Source organism: Camellia sinensis, chromosome 4 (genome assembly GCF_055761805.1).
Source record: "Camellia sinensis isolate YWXY chromosome 4, ASM5576180v1, whole genome shotgun sequence".
In the NCBI taxonomy this organism is placed as follows: Eukaryota; Viridiplantae; Streptophyta; class Magnoliopsida; order Ericales; family Theaceae; genus Camellia; species Camellia sinensis.
Window position 1 is genome coordinate 102,278,785 of NC_138964.1, and position 25,909 is coordinate 102,304,693.

Below are 25,909 nucleotides of genomic sequence, written 5' to 3' on the forward strand. Positions count from 1 at the left end.
TGGAATAAGTTCCCTGGGCTTTCATATATGGCTCCAATATAATCAAAATGATTCAGTTTCATAAACAAGATAGTTCACTATTACAAGCATGAGCCCATAATAAATAGTTTATTGTATGCCAAGTTTACACATGTTCAAGAATAGCTTAGTTCCAATGACCCAATAATAAATTTACCAAGGTAGTTTAGTCACGACATAACAATTCACATTCCAAATAGTTTAGGGTAAGGGAAATTTATAAAAATACGTAGCATACAACTACTCACCTAACAAAGGCACAATGCAATCCTCCTAAAAAATAAAACAATCCAACTAGCGCTCTGGACCAAGTAAGAAAATTACATGTCATTACTCACTCAGAAGTGACTAAAAAGGATAATAAACAAAGCAAGCCCAAGCTAGAGCGTACTCACACGACCTAACCTAACTCACCGTTATTAAATAATACCTAAGTTCATGTTATTCGAGGTGTAGAATCAAATAAAACTCTGGCAGGTACTGATGATATAAAGAGTGTACCTTGCACCACAAATGGCGTAGCCTCAACCTCTTCTCTAGTGAGAGCATATACACGCCCCGGAGTAGCTGACTTCTGCTCTTGAGTCCCATTACGAGATGTCTGCCCCAGATTAGTCCCATCTTCACTATTATTTTGCCTCTGGTTAGATCCACCACTTTGAAAAGGTCATCTCTCACCCAGCCCCTGAAATTATTGTGATGACGGCTGACTTCTGACTCCCTTAGACCTGCACTATGCTGGAAGATGCCCAGGCTTGCCACATGTTAAGTGTTAGTGTTATTTGAGTTAAGGGTATTTTTGGTACTTACGTAATTTGTGTCTATTATGGATACATGTGTCTAAGAGGAGAACCCTTTAATCATTGAGTATTATCTTTGCTTCAACTGTACTCTCTCTCTCCCCCCTTCTTCTTCTTCTGTAAAATTAACGCGGTATCAGAGCTAGATCTTCCTCCTTGAAGATTTTTCTTCTCCTGTTTTCTTTTTCCTTCTTTTTTTGCCTATAGCAATCGTAAAAATAAAATAAAAAATAAAAATTCCACCATGATATTGATCGACTAGTGATGGGCTAATTCACTATGACTTTATTTAAATTTTTTGATCAATTTTTTTTTTTGGAAAAACGGGTGATTTTTTAAGAATCCCTTGATTGAGCCTCTTCCAGCTGTTTGTCCTTCTTCTCATCTCTTCCCAGGGAGTCGACCGGAAGCATGGATGGCTCTGATGTCCTCGTTTTGAAGTTTTCTTGATATTTCTATCCATTTACCTGTGTTGTTAGACATTGTTTACTTCAGGTTCTCAGCTTCTGGTAGTTTTGTTTGCTTTGCCCTTCCACTATTTTTTGACTCAAGAGGTGCCTTCTTGTCTCCAGTTTATTTTTTGGACATGTCTCTCTTTGTATTGCTGCATCCGTGAGTAGTTGTGTGGCCTCTGATCTTCCATGGCTGAAGGTGAGAGTAAAGAACCTAAGGCCAATGAGAGGAGTGTGATGAATCATGTCGTGACTCTTGGTGATAGTCCCTCTCTTCAATTAGTCCCGTTAAACTTAATGGTACCAACTACTTGATTTGTTTATGCTCCTATTGTCTTGTTATCGTTGCCCGTTGTTTGATTGGCTATATTACTGGTGCCCTCCCTCAACCTACTAATGATGGTCCCTTGCGCGAGGCTTATGCTCTTGTTCAGCAAGAGGAGAGGCAAAGTAGTGCCATACCTCTATTTAAGATTGCTCGGCTTTGGTTGTTACTCCTAATCCACGAGACACCAAGTCCAGTTAGTTTGGCAATAAGTGTACCCTGGTAGATTGGGATAAATTGAAGTGATAATTATGGGAAAGACAAACATGATAGGGAACATTGTTGGAAATTGAATGATCGTCCTACTCGAGGACGTGGCCATGGTGGTGGTGGTGCAGTTCTTCCCACGTGTCTGAGATCACTGCTAGTACTTCTGGTGACACTAGTACTCTTTCCCAAGATAAGCTACACACTCTCAGGCGATTGATGGCTCAGCTTGATTCCTCGCCTACCATAGTTCCTTCTTCCCCTGCTTCTTCCAACTTTCCTCACACAGGTATTCTTGCTAGTGCCCTTAATACGTCCTCGTCACGTTCTTGAATTATTGATTCTGGTGTTACCAACCACGTGACAGGTGCCTCTAGTCTTTTCCATTCTTATTCTCCTTGTTTTGGATGGGATAAGATTAGAGTGGCTGGTGGTACTTTATCCTCTGTATCTAGCAAAGATTTAGTTCATTGTTCATATTTACTCTCTCTTTCATTTGTTCTTCATGTTCCTAATTTTTCTACTTACTTTCTGTTAGTAGCCCTTACTACTTTACTACTTTACTAAATTACTCTGTAATCTTTTTTCCTACTCATTGTGTTTTTCAAGAACTGGCTACGGGAAAAACGATTGATAGTGGCAGAGCACAAGGTGGATTATACTTTTTGGATGCCATCTCTCTTTCCTTGTCTTTGTCCTTTGTTTAGGCTCTTCAATGGACTACTGGCTCCTCCCTTCATCTTCTTCATCAGCAGCATCGTTGTGTGGGTCATCCTTCAATTAGAATTTTAGAAAAGCTTTTTCCCTCATTAGTTTAAGATTGTCCTAGGAATAATTTTGTTTGTGATGCTTGTGAACTTGCCAAGCATAAACTACTTGTTATCTTTCAGTTAATAAAAGAATTATTTTTCCTTTTATGCTTACTCATACTGATGTGTGGGCGCCTTCACCTATAATTTCTACTTCTAGGTATTGGTGGTTTGTCACCTTTATTGGTTGTTATTCCCAAGTGACTTGGATTTACTTACTTCGGGTTAAGAATGAGGACCGTTACACGCTATGTCCCATTGACATCATTAAAACAAAGGGCTACATTTCATATGGGTGCCATTTTTCTTCAGGGCCAGTGGGTAGCAGTGATGGTGCTACCGAGTGGTAACAAAATGAATAGAGCAAAACCCAAGTGGGTAACAGTGACTCAAAGATAGCTCCATTGCTTGCTCCTTCTTGGCAGTAAGATATTCAAGTATTATGCAAATATATCTCTCAATGTGTAACATATCATTCATGAGCTTTAAATAAATTCAGGAATCAGTTAGTATCGTAAATACATGCACACTGATACCACACACATGCACCTACAAACCAACCAGACATGGAAGACAATATGGCAACCAGTATACGGATGTGCAGATACCTTGATCTTCTGAGATATCCACAACCCAACATCTTGAAGTAGCTTGTTTCCTGATGCATCTTGCTGGTTCATGGTGTGCATGCTTTCAGAAAGAAGCTCTTGTCCAGCACCTTCAGCTATTACAATAACCATATGCCCATTTTCTTTGAGTCTTTTCTCCATAAATTCAAAAAGTCCACCTGGTCCTTCCAGATAAAAGGGTGATTCTGGAATTAAGCAACAATCCACATCTCGGCTGGCAAGAGTGGCATACATTGCTATGAATCCTGTATGAGTATTAAATATGAACTACATCAAGAAACCAGAAGTAACTTCTCGAGATATTTTTTAACCACAAATATGGCATGCCTTTCAAAGCAAGAAAATGTGGATTTCACGTAAAATCATCTACACTTTTGGAGGAGAGGAGGGGAGGGGAGGAAGTTAATGGTGGAATCAGTCAGTGCAGGAAGCAAAACTAGTGGAAGAAGACTTACCACTGCAGCGGCCCATTAACTTGACAACACCAACGCCATTCTCAAAACTTTCAGCTTCAACATGAGCTGCATTGATAGCCCGTTGAGCCTTCTCAACACCGGTGTCAAAACCGAAGGACTTGTCTATAACCTGAATCAGGCGAACTCTCATCGACATGAAAATATTTCATGAATAGTAACTAATTTATCATTTTGCATTCAATTATGGCAACATTTGTCACAATGAAGAGATTGTGCAAGGCATGAGAAGTACCGGAATGTCATTGTCAATTGTCTTGGGTATTCTAGCCACTGCAACTTTTAAACCACGCCTTTTTATTTCCTGGATAGCAGATTGTCATGTAAATGACCTTCACTATGACTCCCTAAAAAATTCAGTGCTATTCGAGTTCGTAAACATCATATCATTTTCCAAAATTAGAAAATAATGTAGGTGGTGTTTGATAAAACTGAATAATGAAAATTGCACTGAATTTCATAAGCTGAAAGACTGTTTGAAGAAAAATTAAGTGCTAAATTAAAACAAATTGTTTAATATGTACAAGATCAAATTTGAAAATTTTTATTTTCAAATTGTATATCTTACAATTTTTGTATTGTGATGGTGAGTTGGTAGTGGTGTAGGCTGCGGCGACATTAGCTATGGCGCCAATGGCAATAGTGTGGAGATTAAGGGATAGTAATTGTGGTGATGGTGGAAGGGTAATATTGTGGAGATAAAAAAGGGGTGTTAGTGGTGGTGGAATGATAATCGTGGTTGTAACAACGGTAGCAATGGTTGTGGAAGTGAAAGGTTGTAGTGGTGGGTAGTAATGGTAGTGACGACTGTGGTGGTGGTATGGTGGAGGTGGTGAAATGATTGTGGTACTTATGACAACAATGACAATGGTGATGAAGGTGGTGGTGGTGGTGGTGGTGGTGGTGGTGGTAGTGGTGGGGGAGGCAATAGTAGCGGTGGTGGTGGGATTATGGTGGTGGTGTGGTGGCGGTAGTGAAATGAGGGTAGTACTTATAACAACAATGACAATTGTGATGAAGGTGGCGGTAGTAGTAATGATAGTGAAGGTGGCGGTAGTAATAATGATAGTGGCGGTGGCATGATGGTGGGGGCAGCGGCGGTAGTAGCAATGGTAGTGAGTATATAATAGTGTATATCAATACTTATGCTTAATATTTTATAAATTCAATCAGAATTAAGTAAGTTTCATATAACTTAAATTTTTTTTGAACTTCAAGCCGACATTTTAAGAGGCATTTAATTTTTTAAGTGATATCAATTATAGTTATCAAACGGAGTTAATTGATTATCATTTAATTCATTTAGTTTTAAGTTGAAATATGATATTTTGTATTGTCTATTTTTGGTGATCAAAATTGGATTTAAGGATAGTTTAACTATGTTAGGATATTTTGGTCATTGCACAGGCTACGTCGGCCCCACACAAGAAGTTTGAAAGATTCAATCCCTTACCCATCCAGGTAATATTTGCATACATATTCCAACCATTTTGAAAAAGGTTTTTATACAAAAAGAGTTCTAATTGTTTCCCAAAACCTTGTTTTACAATCTTGGGCAAAATTTTTTTTTAGCCACTAGGTTGTCCAGATCAAAGCCCGACCAATCCCCAGGGATGCACAGCCCTCGACAAGGAGTTTTCCACAAGTGCACCATGGTTAATTCAAGGATTTTTCCCCAGTCCGATGGCCTCAAGAAATTGTTAGCACGTAAGAGGTTTCGATCCCTGAGCATTGCAGAGAGCACACTTGTACACACCCCATTTTGACCGACCCTAAGACTTGGGCTCTTTCTTCCAAACATCCGATGATGAAAGTTGCAATGTGCAATCTTTTGAATTCTTTTGCAGGAAAGCCTGATTCAAGCTTTAATCACAACCTTACACCCATTTTAACCAAACTATTTTTGACCTTTTCTTTTTGTAAAAACCCATCGTTTTTTAAAATCTTTTGGTTGTGTAATTCCAAACATTTCTACAATGTTATGAGGCTCACATTTCAAATTCCAAGTGTTATGCTTTTCAAGTAAACCGAGCAAAGGTCAAAGTGGAAATGAGTGGAAGGAGGATAATTCTTTGGAAAACCCTGTTTTTCCCTTCAAAACTATCTTGCAGTACAATATTCAATCTGGCCGTATGCTTTTTCTGTTTGGCTGTACAAAAAACCTATGGCTGGATGAAAAGTGGTCAGCCGGCTTAAAAGTGTGCCGACCGGATAAGTTGTCTGAAAAACAGACCATTTTCTGGGAAATTAGCTTCCATGCACGTGAGATATTTTCGGAGATATTTTCAAAGATATTTTTCGGAGATATTTTGCAGAGATATTTTGTGGAGATATTTTTGGAGATATTTTCAATAGATAGAAGCCATATCCGAAAACCTTGAGGATGTTTGGAAGCAAGTTTGGTAATCAAAAACTCTTCCTTGCTTTGAAAGGTAAGCATTGAAGTTTTTCTCATCCCTTTCTTCTTTTCTTTTTTTTTTCTTCTCTCTATTTCCATAGCTTTTTGTTGTTTATACTTGTGATCCTCTTTGGGATGTGGATGGCTCAGCCACCTCCATAGTGTTGTAGTATAATTTATGTTTGTTTCAATGTAATCTTTTAGCTTTGGGATGTGGATGGCTCAGCCACCCCTTATAAATGTTGTAATTTATTGCTTTCTTGTACTTAAATATGTATTTTAGCTTTGGATATGGATAGCTCAACCTATAGAATTGTTAGATAGTGTAATCTCTTCACTTTATTGCACTTTCTTACCTCCTTTGCATCATCCCAGTGTTTTGATCAATGTGATTCAATCCACAATCTTGATGAGAATTTGTGGTTTGTTATCTCTCTTTCTCTCCTTCTTTTCTTTGAAGCTATAAGAGTTTCCTCATCAAAAGTGCTGAAACCTCTTTTCTTAATCAATTTTGAACATGAAAGTGGATTTTACATCCTTGTTCCATGACCAAGAAGATGAGTCTTCAACTATTTTGATAAGTTATATGTATTGCTACTCTCTTCTTCCCTACTTTCTTAGAAGCCCTATAGAGTTTTCATTAGCTTTACGACGTTTCACCTTAGAAATGGTGGCAATCTGCTCTCCATTTGATCCCCATAGATTTGAGCATTAATTTACCCTTATATACAAAGAGATGAATGCATGTTTCTATCTATTTTTTTGGCTTGTATTTCTTTTTTGCTTTCATTCCTGTACATATTAGCGTCTGTCTATTTTATAGCTTTTGCACAAGTTACATAGCATATTTTGCTGTTGGATGTTGGATGAGGCCTATCTACATCTTCCTTCAACATCTTTATGATAGGAAGGAGTAAAAAGGATGAGCATCCTTTGGAAATGTTTTGTTTGTTCTGTTTTGTCTTTGCCGCACAAAATAGGGTTTTCCAAATCTGTTCATACGGCCGACCAGATAAATGGTACGGCCAACAATTATTTCATCTGGCCAAACCATTTATTTGTCTAGCTAGATGACTTTTCCAGGCAAAATAGAGCAGAATAGGGCGATTTCTGGCAGATGATCTCCTAGGCACGCGTAGCTTCTATTACATCTTTTCTTTTCTATTTTCATATGATTGTTAGATTCAACTCTTGTTTTGCTGAATCAATTTATTGTTGTAATAACTTCCAACCCCACACCTTCTATTCCTTTCATCGTAAAGGATTGTTGTAATAACTTCCATCCTCCATTTCTTTCTATCCCTTTTATTTTCATGCTTACCATATCTGTAGATGGCATCATGTTTTATTTATCATATCCATGCCTTGCATCCACTTTTCATGCATATGGATTCGGCTCATCTACATTTGTGGAAATTATCATTTGAAACGTAATTATGTATGCTACCTCATATTTTGAGATGATTCACATGTCATGTATTAGTAGCCGGATCTTTATGTATTGCATTCGATATTTTCATATAGGATCATGCATATGTTTATGGCATATTACTTTTGGGGCTTGCCATGGATGAGTACTAGGTGAGCATTTCTAGTTTTAGTATCATGTGTATGTCTGTTATTCTACTATGTCCGACAGTATACCATGTGGCTACTTGCTTATTTGGAATATTTGTATGAATGCCAGTGGATGGAGGTTGTGTTGCTTGAGTTGGAATGTTATTGATGGTCATGTGTGTGAACTTAGTTTTCTTTGAGTTGTACAAAAAGGCTTTTTTTTTTTTAAATACATGAAATCAAAGCATAACCAAAGTGAGCAACATGATCTATACTTGATTGCTTCACATAGTAATTTCTAGCATTATTTAATAAATTAGAACATGAGCATATAGTGTCTATAAAACTCATATCATGGCTTAATAGAGGCCGATATTTTGATCGGGTAAGCGGGAGTGCTCAATTCATAACCTTCCCCCCTCATACCTAAGGTTCTGAACTGAGATATCTTTGGTTATAACAAACAGTGACCTTTGGCACGAGTCACGAATTTCCTAATTTTCCCAAAAAGATTAGGTGACGACTTTGAGATCTGATGATGCAGTCTATTTTTGGCATATTTTGCAATAAATAGATTTTCTATAAAGTTGCTAAATTTGGACTCTCATTTTTTGTTTCACACTACACTAGTGATATCATATTAGAAATCGGGAGTCTGAACTGTTAGGTGCGCTTGGGTACCCCCGGAACATCCTACAACCAACCCCAAGACCCAAGACCTTGTCACCAACCCCACCCCTTGGGGTTTTAAAATCATGTGCAAAATATGTTTTCCTAAACATAGCAATCGATCGCATTGGGTAAGCGATCAATCACCGTTGGAGATCGATCACTTATCAACCGCTATGCTTTGAAAAACAGAACCTTGTGATTGAAAGGCGACCAAACCCTATTGGACTGAGCAATCGCTCTAGCGTATACGATCAATCGCTCTTCTACCTTTTTCCTATACCTAATTTTGTTTGTTTTAGAAATCCTTTTTCTTTTATAAAAAGCTTTTCTTAACCCAAATTTAGGTATCTGAACAATTGTGTTTTCATAGAAAAATACATTCTCACTATAGAGAGTTGAGTTTCAAAAGCCCATAAAATGCTTTACATTCTTGCATCATTCGCTCTACACCCTTGGCCGATTGGGTAATTAGAGCCGTTCGTGAAGGGAGATCGGACCTAAAGCTTCATGGACTCCTAAAGATCAAGAAGGCTAACTAGGTCATATTGTGCTCGTAGGAGTTACTACAAAACATTGTGCTAGACAAACCTAGGTGAAGGTTATAAGTCCTCTCAACTTTGTGTATATATTTTGATCATAGTGGATTTTCTTTGAGTGTTGGGACTATGATTTTTTACCCTATTGGGTTTTGCACGTAAAATCTGTTGTTCATGTGTTGATCGTTTATTCATGATTTAATCAACTAAAATTGAACTTAAAATCAATAATCAATAATTTCGTAAGTGTTGAATTAGATTATCAAACACCACCTTAGCCTACTCAAGATTAGAGATTTTGATGTAGTATAATAAGTGCCTTTAAGTGTATGATTACATGGCCTATTAGTTGTAGCTTAGTTGTAGTCTATAAATAGGTGATGTAATACCCATTGTACTTAGTGTTTTTGGATTAAAGAACATACATTGTGATTGGAGTAGAGCTTAGTTTCTCTTTCTAGCCCTTAGGGGCGTTACCCCTAATTGGGGCATTTATCTTCTCTTTCTCAATTTGATTCTTGATTTGCATTTGGATTCATTATTTGGTATCAGAGCATATATTCTGTGTTGGTTCCTTCCTATTACATTTCGATTCCACTGATCAAGCAGAATTTAAGTTCACTAGAGTTTAGTTCTCAATCCAAGCAGTGAGTCGAACCCTAAAGTTGCGAAACGTGACTCTAATTCAAGAACACAAGTTGAAATCGAGCCTTTAGGTCTTGTAATTTTGACTCTGTTTTGGATCTTTGACTCAAGATTTGAAACCCTAAGCCAATTCGAGAACATTTCGAGTTGAATTGGTTCTCTAGTTCAACATACTTGGGATTGGGAGACCTCTTCGAGTTATTCTTTCCATTCGGATTTGATCTGGCATATATTCGTGATTGTAACTTCATAATATACTTGGATTTGACTTCGTAGCATGATTTTGATGCAAATTTGAGATGCGATTTCGATCTAGAGTTTTTTTTTTTGATAAATAAATTTATTACCAAAAGCATCAAGCAGATGCCAAAGAATACAAAACCATAACCCCAAGCAAGGGCAAATACATAACCAACCAAACCATCTACAAAATCCCAAAAAGCAAACAAATCCAGATCTACCCGCCTAGACACCCAACTATACAAAACTTCAAAAAACCTATTCTCTAACATGGCGCTGGCCATGTAACCCTTTGAAAAACACGACGATTCCGTTCTAACGATACCAACCACATCAAGCACAATGGGGCCAAAGCCCACACCTTCCCACGCCTCTTCCCAACCCCACCCCCTCCCCAGCTACACAAAACCTCCAACACCCCCTTTTGCTGAACCCACACCACTCCAAAAGTAGAAAAAATAAGCTCCCACAAACGAGATGCCACTGGACAATGAATGAGCAAATGATCCACTTACTTTGCGTCACCATAGCACATGCAACACCAATTTACCAAAATATGATGACGACGACCCAAATTATCAATAGCGAGAATCCTTCCATAAGATGTCATCCACACAAAAAGTACCACCTTTGACAGCATAAATGTTACCCAAACACACCACCAAGGAAACTCCTCGTCCACACCCCTACACAAAACCCGATAGTAAGATGATACTGAACACAATATCCTATTAGTGTATGATTACATGGACTACTAGTTGTAGCTTAGTTCTAGTCTATAAATAGGTGATGTAATACCCATTGTACTAATTTTTTTTGGAATAAATAATATACATTGTGATTAGAGTATAGCTTGGTTTCGCTCTCTTGCCCTTGGGGTTTTTACCCCTAATTGGGGCATTTTTCTTCTCTCTCTCAATTTGATTCTTGTTTTTCATTGGATTGCATTAGATTTAAATATCTGAAGTGCAGTCTAGTGTCAAAGCTAGTCAAATTACACTACCTCAAAAATCACAGAAGCCCCTTTTTGAGCTCCATCTCCTCCAATTATGTAAACCTGAAATATAAAAAGTCACCATCCATGGATTGGAATTTTCTGCAATGCCAACATGACCTATGCACTGTGAACTTAATTAAATATATACACATACATATATTCAGTGTTTACACATGCACAATGACCTTTCACAATATCAAAAATAAACAGACGATACAAAATCGAAATAATAAATTCTTTTCCTATACCTGAGTAATGCCTCGGTCCTGAATGCTGTCAACTATTTTTGATGTCTCATGGCCCCCTCGTGATGTCCCAAGGATGGTGCCCCCACGTTTATGAATGTCATTAACAACTTTAGGTGTTAAAGGAATAGTATTACGGGAATAGAAACCCCTGTATCCCCCCTACATACACAAAGTAACCTCATTAGGGGCACATTTCAATCAAGCAGCAAATATCTCAGAATTTATGCTAAGACCAGTGTAGACACAAATTTTAAAACATGAAGTGTTTCAACACATTTTAAAATTTTATGTTACAAATGTCCACCGTTTAGTTTTTTGGACTAAATAGTGTTGATTATTTGAATAGCAGGTTCTTATTTCCGATCTGTATTTCAGATCGTTAATTGCACATTTATACAAATGAAACCTCCGATTAATGAAGAACAAAATAAACAACAAAAGACAATTTTTAAAAAAAAGAAATATTTTATTGAGATTGTTATGGGTTTTGAACCCTCGAATACAAAATACAGTTTGGGTTTGGAACCCTTTACCTATTCATCGCCATTAGCGTAGGCTCTTGAGTTCTCTTGGCTTCTCTTCTTCTTTCTTGTAACGATTTGTTTAGCTCTCAATTTCTTTCTCTCTCTCTCTTCTTTTTCACTTCTGATTTTCTCCTCCCCCGTCTTGTGTGATGGTCCTCATATTTATGGAGGGCCATCAGGTGATAGGAATGCTTCATCTTCAATTTGAATTTCAAACTGAATGATATTTGAATTTCAAATTGAATGATAGCGCCATTTAAATTTTGAATAATAGCGCTATCTAATTAATCGTATATCTGATTAATCGGATTGATCTTTGGGGTTTCATCCTGTGTGGTGTCCTTACTGTAGGCTCTACAGGTGTCATCTTTCGTAGGCTCCACGTGTCATTTGAGCATCTTGAATAACGTCGTTAAGATATGACGTTATTTTATTTATACACTTCAACGGAGCAAGTTAATCATTTTGGGAAGTGATTGCCTACAACAATCTTATCGTAGGCTCTATGTGTGTCATTGACTGTATTTGAAATTTAAACATAAATTTGGTTTAAAATTTATGTGCCAACAAATGCCCCTCGTGACTTGCACAAGTGAAATTTTTTTAACTGTGCGAGTCACGACAATTTGGAACTTTTATCTGAATGATTTTTAGGTCTCGGATGGGATTATTTCTTTGCTTTGGTCCCTAGCCTCTTTTTTTTTTTTTTTTTTTTTTAGGATTGACAGCTTTTTCATGAGCCTTTTTACTTTTGTTGCATGGGTCCTTTTTGTGGACTTGATCTTTTTTTTAAAAAAATAAAGGGTTAATTGCCCTTTATAGTCCATGGGCCAGTTACTTCTGTTGTATGGGTCCTTTTTGTGGACTTGATTTTTTTTTTTTTTTTTTTTTTAAGGGTCATGAGTAAGGTCCAAGATTTAATTGGACGTTTCCTTTTGTGGACCTCCAACTTGCCACTTTTTTCTATACAATGGACCTTTACTTTTCTAGGCCACCATTTTTTTTTAATTGGGCCTTTTCTTTTGTGGGTCTCCAACTTGCCACATTTTTATTTTTTTTACAATAGATTTTTTTGTAAGCCATCATGGATTTTTTCTAGACCATCATGGACCTTTCCTTTTCTAGGCCATTATTTTTTAATTGGGCCTCTTTCTTCATTCCGTGTGGGCTTACTTTTCTTTTTGAAAGAATCTCCTAATTTTTTTTTTTTTTTTTTTTTATGGGCTGGCTGTTGTATGGGCTCTTTTTGTAGACTTCACCTTTGTAAGCTCCACAATCTCAAAAATATACAACCTCTTTTTATATATATATATATATATTTTTTTTTAGAATCCTTGTGGGATAGGGCTTTACACAAAACTGTTTTTGTATAAACCTGGAACTCTTGGAACAAGACTTCAATCCTATATAAACTATCCTTCTTAGAGAGACACATTCAAGCAAAACCCTTTGCTCTACAAATACTCTGCCTTGCACACGTTATTGTGCACATAGTTTGGTAAGTCCAGCCATTCTCTCTCCTCTCCTTCCAGCAAAAAGAGTACGTTAAGGAATACACAAGGATCTTTTCATATTAGGTATGTTTTTTTTTTTTTGTAACCCAAATATGAACACAGACAGTTTTTATTATAACAACAAATAATAATTTATTTTAAAAAAAAAAAAACAAAAAAAAACCTTTTTTTTTTTTTTTTTTTTTTTAAGACTATGAATCTAAATAGGCCAAACAAAGTCCTTGTCACAAAGCCTTCTTTTTTTTTTTCTTTTTTTTTTTTGGGATGGAGGGTTTGTTTGAGGACTATGGATCATGTCCCCAGACTTTAGAGCGGGGCCAGTGGTTGATGATGATGGTTCCTCAGATTCATATCATCGAACCCCCTGATATCTCTCTTCTCCCAAAGATCCTACTCACAGAATCAAGTTCCCTTCTAAGAGTGGAGCTGTTCCCGGTGAGATGCTTTTAGGTGCTGGGCATGCAAGAGGGCATCTGAGCTATTAGGCTGGGTTAAAGATGTATTCCAACAGTGTGCACCAAATTGGGACCGGTTTTTTTTTTTTTTTTTTTTTTAAAAAAAACCCTTTTTTTTTGTAGACCATAAATCTAAGTAGGCCAAAACAAAGTGTTTTTTTTTTTTTTTTTTTTTTTTTGAAGAACAAACCAACACAAGTTGCCTTTTTTTAATTCCCATACTAGCTTCATGGATACCATGCTTTTTTTTTTTGGCTAACTATGAGCCCAAACAAAGACTTTTCTTGTTTAAAGAAAAAAAAAACCTGCTATTTTTTTTTGTAGTAGCAAATATTTGTTTATTTAGCAGATTTTGCTAAACCCAAATACAAACAGACTTTTTTTTTTTTTCTTTTAGCAGCAAATATTTGTTTATTTAGCAGATTTTGCTAAACCCAAATACAAACAGACTTTTTTTTTTAAGCCTGCTACCTTTTATTTTATGTTGTATTAGTAGCAGCCCTTTGTACAATTGGCCAATTTTTTTGTTAAAAGTCAAATCAGCCTTGCCCCTCGTGATTCGTGCGAATGAATTTTAATCGTACGAATTACGATTTTTTTTTATTATTATTATTATTTTTTTTCAGTAGCTCACGTCTTTTTCCCTCTTTTGCAGGCAACACGCAAGGCGTCAGAGTTTGTTTGCAGGTATCATTGCCCCTTCTAGCCTAATGGCAATAAGTGGCTTGAATCCTTGGCAGTGATTGTGTCCTTCACCCCAATGGGTTGAATCCTTGGCAGTGATTGTGTCCTTCAACCCAACGGCTTGAATCCTTGGCAGTGAATGTGTCCGTCACCCTAACGGCTTGAAACCTTGGCAGTGATTGTGTCCGTCATCCCAACGGCTTGAGTCCTTGGCAGTGATTGTGTCCATCACCCCAACGGCTTGAAACCTTGGCAGTGATTGTGTCCATCACCCCAACGGCTTGAAACCTTGGCAGTGATTGTGTCCGTCACCCCAACGGCTTGAAACCTTGGCAGTGATTGTGTCCGTCACCCCAACGGCTTGAGTCCTTGGCAGTGATTGTGTCCGTCACCCCAACGGCTTGAAACCTTGGCAGTGATTGTGTCCATCACCCCAATGGCTTGAAACCTTGGCAGTGATTGTGTCCGTCACCCCAACGGCTTGAGTCCTTGGCAGTGATTGTGTCCGTCACCCCAATGGCTTGAATCCCTGGCAGTGATTGTGTCCGTCACCCCAATGGTTTGAAACCTTGGCAGTGATTGTGTCCGTCACCCCAATGGCCTGAAACCTTGGCAGTGATTGTGTTCGTCACCCCAATGGTTTGAAACCTTGGCAGTGATTGTGTCCGTCACCCCAATGGCCTAAAACCTTGGCAGTGATTGTGTCCGTCACCCCAAATGGCTTGAAACCTTGGCAGTGATTGTGTCCGTCACCCCAACGGCTTGAGTCCTTGGCAGTGATTGTGTCCGTCACCCCAATGGCTTGAAACCTTGGCAGTGATTGTGTCCGTCACCCCAATGGTTTGAAACCATGGCAGTGATTGTGTCCGTCACCCCAATGGCCTGAAACCTTGGCAGTGATTGTGTCCGTCACCCCAAATGGCTTGAAACCTTGGCAGTGATTGTGTCTTTCACTCCAATGGTTTGATTTCTTGGCAAGGGGCTTTAGTCACTTTCTTTATATTAGGACATTTTGCCCCAACTAACCCTTTTTTTTTTTTTAGGAAGCATGGAAAAGACACTTGAATATCTTCGACGTGACGAGAGGAATGTATTGGATAAATCTGGTCCGAAAATAATTCGGCACAAACCTATCACTGCTTTATTGTCATCTATCGAGTTGGACCCCTACATCCCTTTACATACGGCTTCCGAAGACTTGGTCTATATAGGAATTTGAAACTGCTGTGAGATTCTCGAGAAAGGGCACTCCAAATCAATCGGTTCATTCCCTGTCTCAATCCTCCGTCCATTTTCTGAAGACATTGACTGCTCTGAATTTAATACTCTTCTCAAGAGAATGAAACATGAAAAATTGAAGTGGGATAATTCTTTTAATGTCCGCGGTATTTCTACCCATTTGCAATCCCCTATATGGATTTTTTGGTTGAATGACGTTCTTTCCACATTTGCCCCTATTTTGAAGAAGTGTGGGATTTATGCTGCAATCTATGTATCCCAATTTGCTTATGCTAGGAATGTTGCCCTGCTCAAAGGATTTTTAGAGCGGTGGTCACCCGACACCAACACTTTCCACACCATTTACGGCGAACTTGGGATCTCTTTATGGGACCTTCATCGCATTAGTGGGCTCCCCATCCGCGGTGAGTTTTATGAGGAGTTCACCCCCTCCAATGACATTCTATATTCATCCCAAACATCCAAGGCATGCCGTGGGCTTTTCAACATTTATGCCAGCTCTTCTCAATCCAAGAAGTTTAACCACTGGACTTTCAAATTCATTGATGAATCCCCAACTTCGATTAGTGGTTTTCAACGAAAAGATAGAATTCCTGATGATGTGTATCTTTTTGATTTTTTAGCGAGCTAGCTTAGCGGATTTGTCTTCCCTCACTCTTCCGGGGAAATTCGTCCGACGACCTTTCACGTAGCCACCAAAATGGCAGGTGGAACCTTATTTAGCCTGGCCATCCCCGTCCTTGCATACCTCTATCATTCTCTTGGTAAAATGGCATCATCATCTTCACCTGGGAAAGATAATATTCAGGGTCCTTTAGATTACCTTTTTGGATGGATTTCATTATATTTTGTTAAGACTTACTCTCATGGGGATCCTCAGTCGATTTGTCCGATTTCTGATATTCATTTCATGCCATATCTTGGGTTTATTGGAAACCAATCGGCTGCCCAGTTTTTTACTAATAAGTTTCCATTTGTGGACTCTCTCCTAACTTGTCGTACAGAGTGTCAGTTTAGGGCTCTTACCCATGAAAGTGAACCTTCAGGCGTTCTGGTCGACTCTGAAAGGATATCACCGTTCCACCTTGGCTATCTTATATCTTTGAGGCAAGGGATTTTAACTTTTAAAATGGGATTTAATTTCATTTCTGAACTGTACTCCCCCAGCCGATATGGTCGTCAATTTGGGTTTGCTCAAGCGTGCCCTACACCGCTTAATGTATCTTGTCGGCAGCCCTCTGAGTGGTCTAACTTTTATTACAACTGGCGCCATATGCTACGTTGCGGTACAAAAGTCTCATTGGAGTTACCAGGCTCCCGATCTACTTCTCACGTAACCATGCCTTATGCCAATTGGTGGTTGGGAACTTCCTTTACCGTGCTTCAATATGTTACTCATACCCAGCCGAAATCTTCACGCAAGAGAAAACTGGATATGTCAATTAAAGACCGAAAGACGAAGAATCCTCCTTACTCTAGAGCTAGGTCATCATCTTCACCTATTGCTCTGGAAGCATCATCACCTCAGAGAATGGATAATAGTCGACCACTTATTGCTCCTTCTCGATCTAGTTACTCGGTTTCAGATCTCCTTCATCTTTTCGAGGATATGTGTAATTCTCAATTTAAAATGAGATTTAGCTTTGAGCAAGTAGATTCTGGTCCTCAATTTTCTAATCTCACAAAGCTTTTTCCAGAGACTATGTTTATCAGTGATTGTACAGGAACTTCCCAGCCCACCGTAGCGACCAAAACCCCAATGGATCAATTTCGCACATACTTGTACTCTTTTCTTGAAGATAAAGATGAGAATATGATTCAAGAACTCTTTGAGGGAGATGGGTATGAATTAACTGCCTTGGGTCGTATTCACATTAAGAGTGCTGAAATTCCTTCTCCTACCAAATCTTTTAATTGTTCTCTCAATGGAAGTAGCGAGATTGAAGATGAGTTTTATGACTGCACCCCTCTTTTAGATGGCACACCAACTAAGATGAGTAAATCGCCTTCAGCAAATGTAGTTTTTTCTTCTCCTTCGAACGAGTCATCCAAGCTGTTAGATAAAGGTATAATTCTTTTTTCTCTTTTTTTTTTCTTTTTTTTTTCTTTTTTTATATATATTTTTTTATTTTTTTATTTTTATTTATTATTATTTTTTTAATACCTTTCATTTTCTTAGACACTGCGCCTCGGACTTCCCCAGCTGCCTCGCATATGCCATTGGCTACCTTTAAGGGTATTCTTATTCATTTCTTGTACCTCATTTTATTTCATTATGTATAGATACTCAAAGAACTCTTTTCTCTTTAGATCATGCCACATTGCAAAATCCACGGTCCACTTGTGGGAATCACAACTTGTCTCCTCCACCTAAGTCTCTTCAAGCCGTACACCAAGGTATACTTCATTCATATATATATATATATATTGTTTTTACCTTCTGCGTTTTCATTGAGTATCTCCTTCTATTTTCACAGAAAATACTTCTGACACATTGGAAGAGACAGACGAAATTATTTCTGATACCTCGGAAGAGGCTCAAATTCTTGCAGACTTACTTGGAGCAAATGGGGTTAACAAATTATTTGACAAACTTGAAGCACCCTTTGCTCCATCTAACCTTCTATTGGGAACTTCCTCTAACGAAGCAGCCACCTATATTCAGAAAGGTCTTACTATTTCTCTCCAATCAATGACGGATGTTAATGGCATGATTGCTGTAGCAAACAACGTTTTCATGATTTTGAAGAGTTTGGGTGTAGACTTCATCTCCTTTTATGAGAAGGTGAAGATATTCCTTGGGTGCTTTGCTATGAAAACCGAACTTGCAGATTCTTCAAACTTGTCTACTGCAGAATTTGAGGCCCAATATTATGAGAAGAAGCTTCATTTCGACAAAGTTTCTGGCGAACATGAACAATTGTCTGCTTCAATTATCAAGTCGGATGAGCACATTGCGGGTCTTAATCAAAGGATTATTCAAACCAAAGAGTTACTCAAACAACTTGAAGAGGAATTGTCATCCACCCAAGCGGAACATGCATCCTTTATGTGTGATTTTGCACAAGCTTCCGAGAGTGTTTCTAAATCAGAAGAAGACGTGCAAACTGCTCTGAATGTTTTGAGCCAACACAAGAAGAAGAATGGACAACACAGTGTTGTGGAACGTGCTTTTGAAAGGGCTAAGGCTTCTCTTAATGAATGAATGCACTTTTATTTTTTTTATTCATCCGAACATAATGTATTTATGAAATTTCGCTCAATGATAGATTTATTTGTTATATGAAATTTCTCAATACAATACATTGATTTGTCTTATTTTAGCCGTACACAATAGATTTATTTGTTTATATGAAATTTCTCAATACAATACATTGATTTATCTTATTTTGGCCGTACACAGTTTATACTCTTGCGGGCCAGGAGTATCCGATGTTTTATCACCTTAGATTTCGGTGAGGTATTTTAGCAGTTTAACCACATACAATACCGTTGGTGGTGTTTGACTTTTGTTTGGCTGTACACAGTTTATACTCTTGCGGGCCAGGAGTATCCAATGTTTTATCACCTTAGATTTCGGTGGGATATTTTAGCAGTTTAACCACATACAATACCGTTGGTGGTTTTTTTTTTTTTTTTGCCTTAACTTTTGCCTAGGCCGCCCTTTCGGGTTTTCAACCTAGCAGGCTTTCTTAAGGGTAATATCTCTTCAAGAACCTTGCATTGGTTGGGGGAATGATTTTGTCACCATCCATCATTATCAACAAATAGGTCCCATTAGAATAAACCTTCTCAATCACATAAGGTCCTTCCCATTTGGGCTCAAGCTTTCCTTTAGTTCTTCGTGAGACTACTATGGGTGTTCTAACCATTAGTACCAAGTCTCCCTTTTTAAAGGAACAAAGCCTCACTCTTTTATTGAATGCATTTGCCATCCTTTGTTGGTAGATTTTCAAGTTCTGTTGAGCATACAACCTTCTTTCATCCAGGGTCTCCAGCTCAGCCAACCTCACTCTTACACTTTCATCTTCTATTAAGGACTCTTGTATTGCCACTCGTAATGATGGTATTTGAACCTCAAGTGGTAACACTGCTTCTCCTCCAAAAACCAACGAATAAGGGGTTGCTTGAGTAGGAGTTTTGTGCGAAGTCCGATAAGCCTACAAAACTTCTTGTAACTTTTCGTGCCAAGCTTTTTTGTTCTTATCCACCATCTTCTTAAGAATTTTGCACAATGTCTTGTTGAAAGCTTCTGCCAAACCATTGGCAGGTGCATGATATCTTGATGAATGGTTGTTTTTGATTTTGTACTTGGAAAATAACTTGTTCAAAGCATCACTCTTGAATGGCTGTCCATTATCCATGATGATACTTTCTGGAATCCCGAACCTGTAAATGATATGGGTTCGGATGAACTCGGAGACAACTGTGCTTTTTATATCCTTTAAAGCCACGGCCTCTGCCCATTCTGAAAAATAGTCAGTTGCAGCTAGGATGTATCGATATCCTGCTGAAGATGGAGGTACAAAAGGACCAATAATGTCCATACCCCATGCTGCAAATGGCCAAGAACAAGTTGTTAAATGTAAAGGCTCTGGGGGTTGGTGGAGAAAGTTCCCATGGAATTGGCTGACTTGGCATCTTCGAGCATAATCTATGCAATCTGCAATCATAGTCGGCCAATAGTAGCCCAACCGTTTTAGCTGCATATGTAATTTAGGACCACTTTGGTGTGCCCCACATACACCTGCATGTATTTCCGTCATTACCTCTTGAATACGCTCCTTGGCTATACACCGCATGAACATTCCATCCAAAGACCTTTTGAATAACGTTCCATCTTTCCACAGGACGAATTTGGTAGCCCTGCGTCTCACTTCAATTCTTTTTACTTTATCTTCAGGTAGCCTACCATGTTGGACGTAAGCTATGAATGGTTCCCGCCAATCCTCCTCGTTTTCTCCTTTCGTGGTGACAACCAAGATTGGAACCAAGTCAGAAACCTCTTTTAAAGGTTGTAACACCCTTTTTTCACCTACCGTGATAGTAATTGTTTTGCTATCTGGTAGGGTGAGTGATGCAGCCAAACTTGCAAGTGAATCAGCTCGAGCATTTGATCTTCTCTTCACATGGAAAATATGTGCTTTCCTGAATTGCGAAAGCAATTGATCAGCCCTTTCATGATACGGGATGAGACTTGTTTTCTTAACAATGTATTCTCCACGGAGTTGCTTTACCACCAGTTCCGAATCTCCATACATTGAGAGTTCTTCAATAGGAATTTGTAATGTCAATTCTAATCCAGCAATTACAGCTTCATATTCTGCCTCATTATTGGAGCATCCTTCACTTAAGGCGAAAGAATGGGTGATTATAGCATTGTCTGGAGTCACAAACACAATTCCAATTCCAGCTTTATTGTTTTTAGGATTTTCTTGCTTTTTGTCATCTGGACTCCTTGAAGCTCCATCAAAATACATCTCTCATCCTTTCTGAATTTCTACTTGCATAACCTCTTCATCTGGTAAATCAGTTACTAGAAGTGAGTCATCATGTATAGGATGTGCTGCCAAAAAATCTGCTAGAGCCTGCCCCTTTACAGCTCTTTGGGGAACATATTCAATTGCGAATTGTTGGAGAATTACAGCCCACTTTGCAATTTTCCCTGAAAGTAGGGGCCGTGAAAGTATATATTTCAAGGGGTCTGCTCTTGATATCAACTTGACTTCGTGTTCCAAGACATAGTGCTTTAGTTTTTGCAAGGCGAACACCAAGGCAAGACATGTCTTTTCGATAGGGGAGTAATTGACCTCTGCCCCAACCAAAGTACGACTCAAGTAATACAAGGCATTTTCTTTCCCATGCTCATTATGTTGTGCCAACAACGCCCCTAACGAACCATCCAAGGCTGTTATGTACAACAAAAGTGGTTTTCCTTTTATTGGGCTCATAAGTACTGGAGGCTTCAAAAGATACTCCTTAATACTATTAAAAGCATTTTGGCACTGCTGATCCCATTCAAATGGAATACCCTTTTTCATCAATCTTGAGAAGGGCAAACATCGACCAGCCAAGTTAGAAATAAATCTTCTGATATAGGCCAATCTCCCTTGTAGCCCCTTCAATTCCCTTATATTTCGTGGAGGAGGCATTTCTGCAATAGCTTTAATCTTGGTAGGGTCAATTTCAATCCCTTTGTTTCGAACCACAAACCCAAGAAATTTTCCTGATGAAACTCCAAATGCACATTTTAGTGGGTTCATCTTGAGTTTGTACTTCCTCAAACGTTCGAAGATTTTTCTCAAATCTTCCACATGGTTTTCCTTTTCCTTTGTCTTGACGACAAGATCATCAACATAGCATTCGATGGTGTCATGGAGCATATCACCAAAAATTACAGTCATCACCCTTTGATACGTGGCCCCAGTATTTTTGAGGCCAAAAGGCATTACCTTATAGCAAAAGACTCCTCTCGGAGTCCTGAATGCAGTCATTTCTTCATCTTTAGGTGCCATTCGGATTTGATTGTATCCTGAGTATCCATCCATAAAAGACAAGGTTTCATACCCAGTAGTTGCATCTACAAGAAGTTCAGTGATGGGCAAAGGAAAGTCATCTTTAGGACAAGCCTCATTGAGATCACGGAAATCAATGCAAACCCTGACTTGACCATTCTTTTTCTTGACTGGCACTATGTTTGCTAGCCAGGTTGGATATTTGACTTCTCTGATGAATCATGCATTGATAAGCTTGTCGACTTCGGCTTCAATTTGGGCTGTAAGCTCTAGTCGAGTTCGCCTCTGAGGCTGTTTAACTGGCCGTTTCTCAGGGTGAATTGCAAGCTTATGGACTGCAATCTCTGGATTAAGACCATGCATCTCACTATAGTTCCATGCAAATATGTCACGATACTCCCTTAAAAAGGAAATATATTGCCGAGCTTCTTCTTCCTTTAAATTTGCACTAATGAAAGTTGGTTTGTTTTCTCCTTCATCACCCAGATTTATTTCACGAAGGTCATCCACGGTGACTTGGCCTCTTGCTTCAAATTCTGTTGGTGCAGGTTGAGTTTCATCTTGGTCAACATCTTCCAACACATCTTGAGTGATAGTCATGTTTACTGAAAATTTTTCCTCATCCCCCTGATAGCCTAACCCTTCTGTCCTGGCGGTGATAATACCGCCTTACTGGATAGCCTGCCTATGTGAAGGTGTTAATGCAAAGTCAAAGGGTGTCATTGTTCCTGGTATTTTTTTAGGATCTAAACCAACTTTTACCAACATCTGTGTGATTTCTGTACTGAAGGTAGGCTTCTCAAAACTCGAGATGTTTTCTTCTGGCACTTGTTCAACTTTCACTTTTTGTTCAACATCTCCAAGTGAGTGGAATATGATGGGTTTCGACCCTTTTCCTTTAGAAGGGACCACAATCTTATTATATTTCTCCACATAGGTACATTTTGTCTTCCTTAATGGCAACGTGAACTCACCCTTGAGATCCAAAATTGGATTTATTGGGGCTAGAGCCTTTGCCCCCAGTTTCCTTTCGGACTTTGGCACATATCGAAAAGTTCTTTTTGTTGAAACTGGAATAGACTCTAGAGCGTCTTTGACATTCGGAGTATCTTCAGACTTCTTCACATCTTTTCCCTTTCTTTGTGAAGTCTTTGTATAGAAGCGAGCATCAGCATAGTAGGCTTCTACTTCTCCAAATGGATCATTGTCAGCCACAATTGTCCCCTCTCTTTTGGGTGAAGGCAACGGGTACTTAATACATTGGTGATAAGTTGATGGCACTGCATGATGATTATGCATCCATAGTCTCCCAAGCAAAGCATTGTAAGAGGTGTCTACATCAATGACCAAGAACTCAGTGCTTTCTTCAATATCCCCAAACTTGGTTCGCAATTCAATCTTCCCCATTGGGCGTTGTTCATTCTGATTAAATCCTTGAATGACCAAATGACTTGGGCGAAGTTGTGAAATTCGAACCCCTAATAAGTTTAAGGCCCTCCGAGGTAGGAGGTTTACCGCAGATCCTCCATCAACCAGAATTCGAGAAATTTGCACATCATGGATAAGCCCAGTGATAAACAAAGGCCGATTATGGTCTGTCATTTTAGCACACATGTCTTTGTCACCAAAGGTTACCATGGCCATGCATGTAGTTGCCTTCTCTTGATTTCTACCCTCGATTTCTTTGTGGAAATCCTCTGGCTTGGACAAGGCATATATTAAAGACTTTCGAAGCTCTAGAGACATTTTTAGTGCATCATATACGCTCAACAATGCTGGAATTTTCTTTAGATGAGCTAATACATCATATTTCACTTGCTGTTCCTCCAGCAAAACTTGTGGAACTTCCGACGTTTAAGGGTCCTGAGGATTTCGTAATTTCCTCCGGTAGGTCAAATAAGTCTGGCATACTTCAGCAACCGCCTGTTTTTTGACCTCAACTTCTTTTATTCCCTCACTTATTTGGACCATGTTAACTGGTCTAGCTGCAGGGTGATCATCATCATCAGTCACTTCTCCATCTTCTTGGAGCTGCATTCTTCTCCCATTTCTTAGGTACCGGGAGTCACGCCTATAAAAGCATTGAGATTCTTCAAAACCATTCTTCATGGCCTCCCAACTAGGCACCACGACTCCATCGAGGGAGCAATACCAGTCAAAGGCGATCCCCTCTAAGGAAAGGGAGAATTGTTTTAGGCAAAGTGCTTCATTTTGAGCTGTTTCCCCACACTGTTTCAAAAAACGCCTAATATGTTTTTGAGGATCTCCATACCCCTCATATAGGACAAAATTTGGAAGTTCGTATCCTTCAGGAAATGGTGTTTGCTCTACCCATAAAGGGAACAAATCCCTTGGGCGATAAGTGCCCATCTCTCGAAGGTCAAGGGCAGTTTCAATCTTCTCCTCAATTGTGCCTTCTATGAAATCATATGTTTGAGAAGATGTACCTTCGTCATCCAAATGTTCTGACATCTCAATTTCTATTGGCCATGGTTTATAAAATGTCCTATAGAATCGATCAGCCATGGTGTCCCAATCTGGGATTAAATTAGGTGGCAGGCTGAAGGACCAATCCGCTGCCCATCCTTCCAAAGAAAGAACGAACTGGCGTAGAAGTAACGCCTGGCTTTTTACTGTGTTTCCACATTGTGCAAGGAAACGAACCAAATGGCGCCTTGGACAACCTGTCCCATTATATAAAGGAAAACGAGGTACTGCATATCCTCGTGGGAACTGAACCCATTCGACCCAATTAGGGAAAGGGTGTCCAAAAATTTGATTTCTTTCAATACTCAAATTTTGATGGGCTTCAAAACCCTCATCTTTCAAAGAGACTGTTACTTTTGCCTGATGTTCCGTTTCCCTTCTAGCTTCAATTTTTGCTTTCTCATCATCACCTGGATTGCGAATTATATGTATTTCTCGCTCTTCAAAATTTACGTCTACAGTGATGACATTACATGAAAAGTCAAAGTGGTCACTTGATACACTTTCTCCATCGTATGTCCTAGCTGGGGATGTGTATGGTGAACCATCAGGGGAAAAGTCAAGTTCCCAATCTTCATTAGGATCCTCAACTTGAGATGACTTTGCTTGTTTACTTGAATGCTTCCATACTTCATCATCCGACTTACACCTGCCATTCACCTCATCATCCTTGAAGTGTAGTCGTTTTTTCGCCTTTTTCACAAGCTCAGAGCCGGACCTACACCCAATGTCTCTTTGTTCTGTTCCCCTTACATATTCTGGAGTGCTTTGATAGTACATTGGTGGTACTGGCAAATACTCTGGAGAAGCTGGTGTATATTCTGGAGAGGCTGGTGTGTATTCTGGAGAAGTTGGTGTATACTCTGGTGAGTCAGGTATACAGATAGGAGATGTAATGCAATCCCCTTCCCTAACTTTTGAACCAACTTCACCCTCATCTTCCTCGCCATCACTCAAAACAATGATGGTTAGGCAAGGGGCCAAAGTAAACTTTTCCTCCCTTCTTTTATCAAAGTATGTCTGCAACTCCATAGATTGAAATTTTGAAGGTAGAAATTCCTCCAATGTGACTGGGACAAGAGGACCTTGCTCTAACTGGTCATCAGGGACCAATTTCTCCCCCTTTTCCTTCTTTGGGTTCTTTTTTCCTTTTCTCTTACTTACTTTGGTTTTTTTTCTGTTTCCTAGAAACATTTGTTTTTTGCTTTTTGGAAACTTTTGGCCCTTGTGTTGTTGAATCAACCACACTTCTAGCTTTCACTGTGGCATTTTGTTTTTTCTTCATGCTTTTTGACTGATAAACAACCCATTCACCTTCATTATCATTGTCGATAGTGATTGGGTTAGCAGATGCTTTCTCTTGAGGAGGGAGTTCGATAATTTTAGAGTCCAAAAGTTCCTGAATTTTATCTTTCAGAACAAAGCACTCTTTTATCGGATGGCTAATCAAACGATGGTAGGAGCAATACTTTGGATCATTGGTCT

General features: G+C 38.9%; 1 protein-coding gene and 1 pseudogene across 2 annotated transcripts in view; one reads left to right on the forward strand and one right to left on the reverse strand.

Annotated features, from left to right (window-relative positions):
* The window catches only part of LOC114297197 (ATP-dependent 6-phosphofructokinase 3-like), a 67,758-nt pseudogene that overhangs the window by 11,245 nt on the left and 30,604 nt on the right, over positions 1–25,909 (reverse strand). The window contains exons 6-10 of the transcript XR_014366778.1: positions 11,007–11,165; positions 10,765–10,818; positions 3,949–4,017; positions 3,696–3,825; positions 3,220–3,485 (exon numbers count right to left, since the gene is read on the reverse strand). The product of XR_014366778.1 is annotated as an ATP-dependent 6-phosphofructokinase 3-like (transcript). The remainder of the gene's footprint in view (positions 1–3,219; positions 3,486–3,695; positions 3,826–3,948; positions 4,018–10,764; positions 10,819–11,006; positions 11,166–25,909) is intronic.
* LOC145788957 (uncharacterized) lies at positions 16,192–18,778 on the forward strand. Its single transcript, XM_082922820.1, has 3 exons — positions 16,192–17,488; positions 17,706–17,819; positions 17,900–18,778. The coding sequence occupies exons 1-3, from the start codon at positions 16,192–16,194 to the stop codon at positions 18,625–18,627; spliced, it is 2,139 nt and encodes a 712-aa protein (XP_082778946.1). The 3' UTR covers positions 18,628–18,778.

What these genes read in the sequence shown, in the direction of transcription:
- LOC145788957 (XM_082922820.1), top strand. Translation starts at nt 16,192, where the DNA reads ATGGCATCATCATCTTCACCTGGGAAAGATAATATTCAGGGTCCTTTA. An exon ending in ATCCAAGCTGTTAGATAAAG is followed by an intron (nt 17,489 to 17,705) that starts GTATAATTCTTT and finishes CATTATGTATAG; the next exon opens with ATACTCAAAGAACTCTTTTC. An exon ending in TCTTCAAGCCGTACACCAAG is followed by an intron (nt 17,820 to 17,899) that starts GTATACTTCATT and finishes CTATTTTCACAG; the next exon opens with AAAATACTTCTGACACATTG.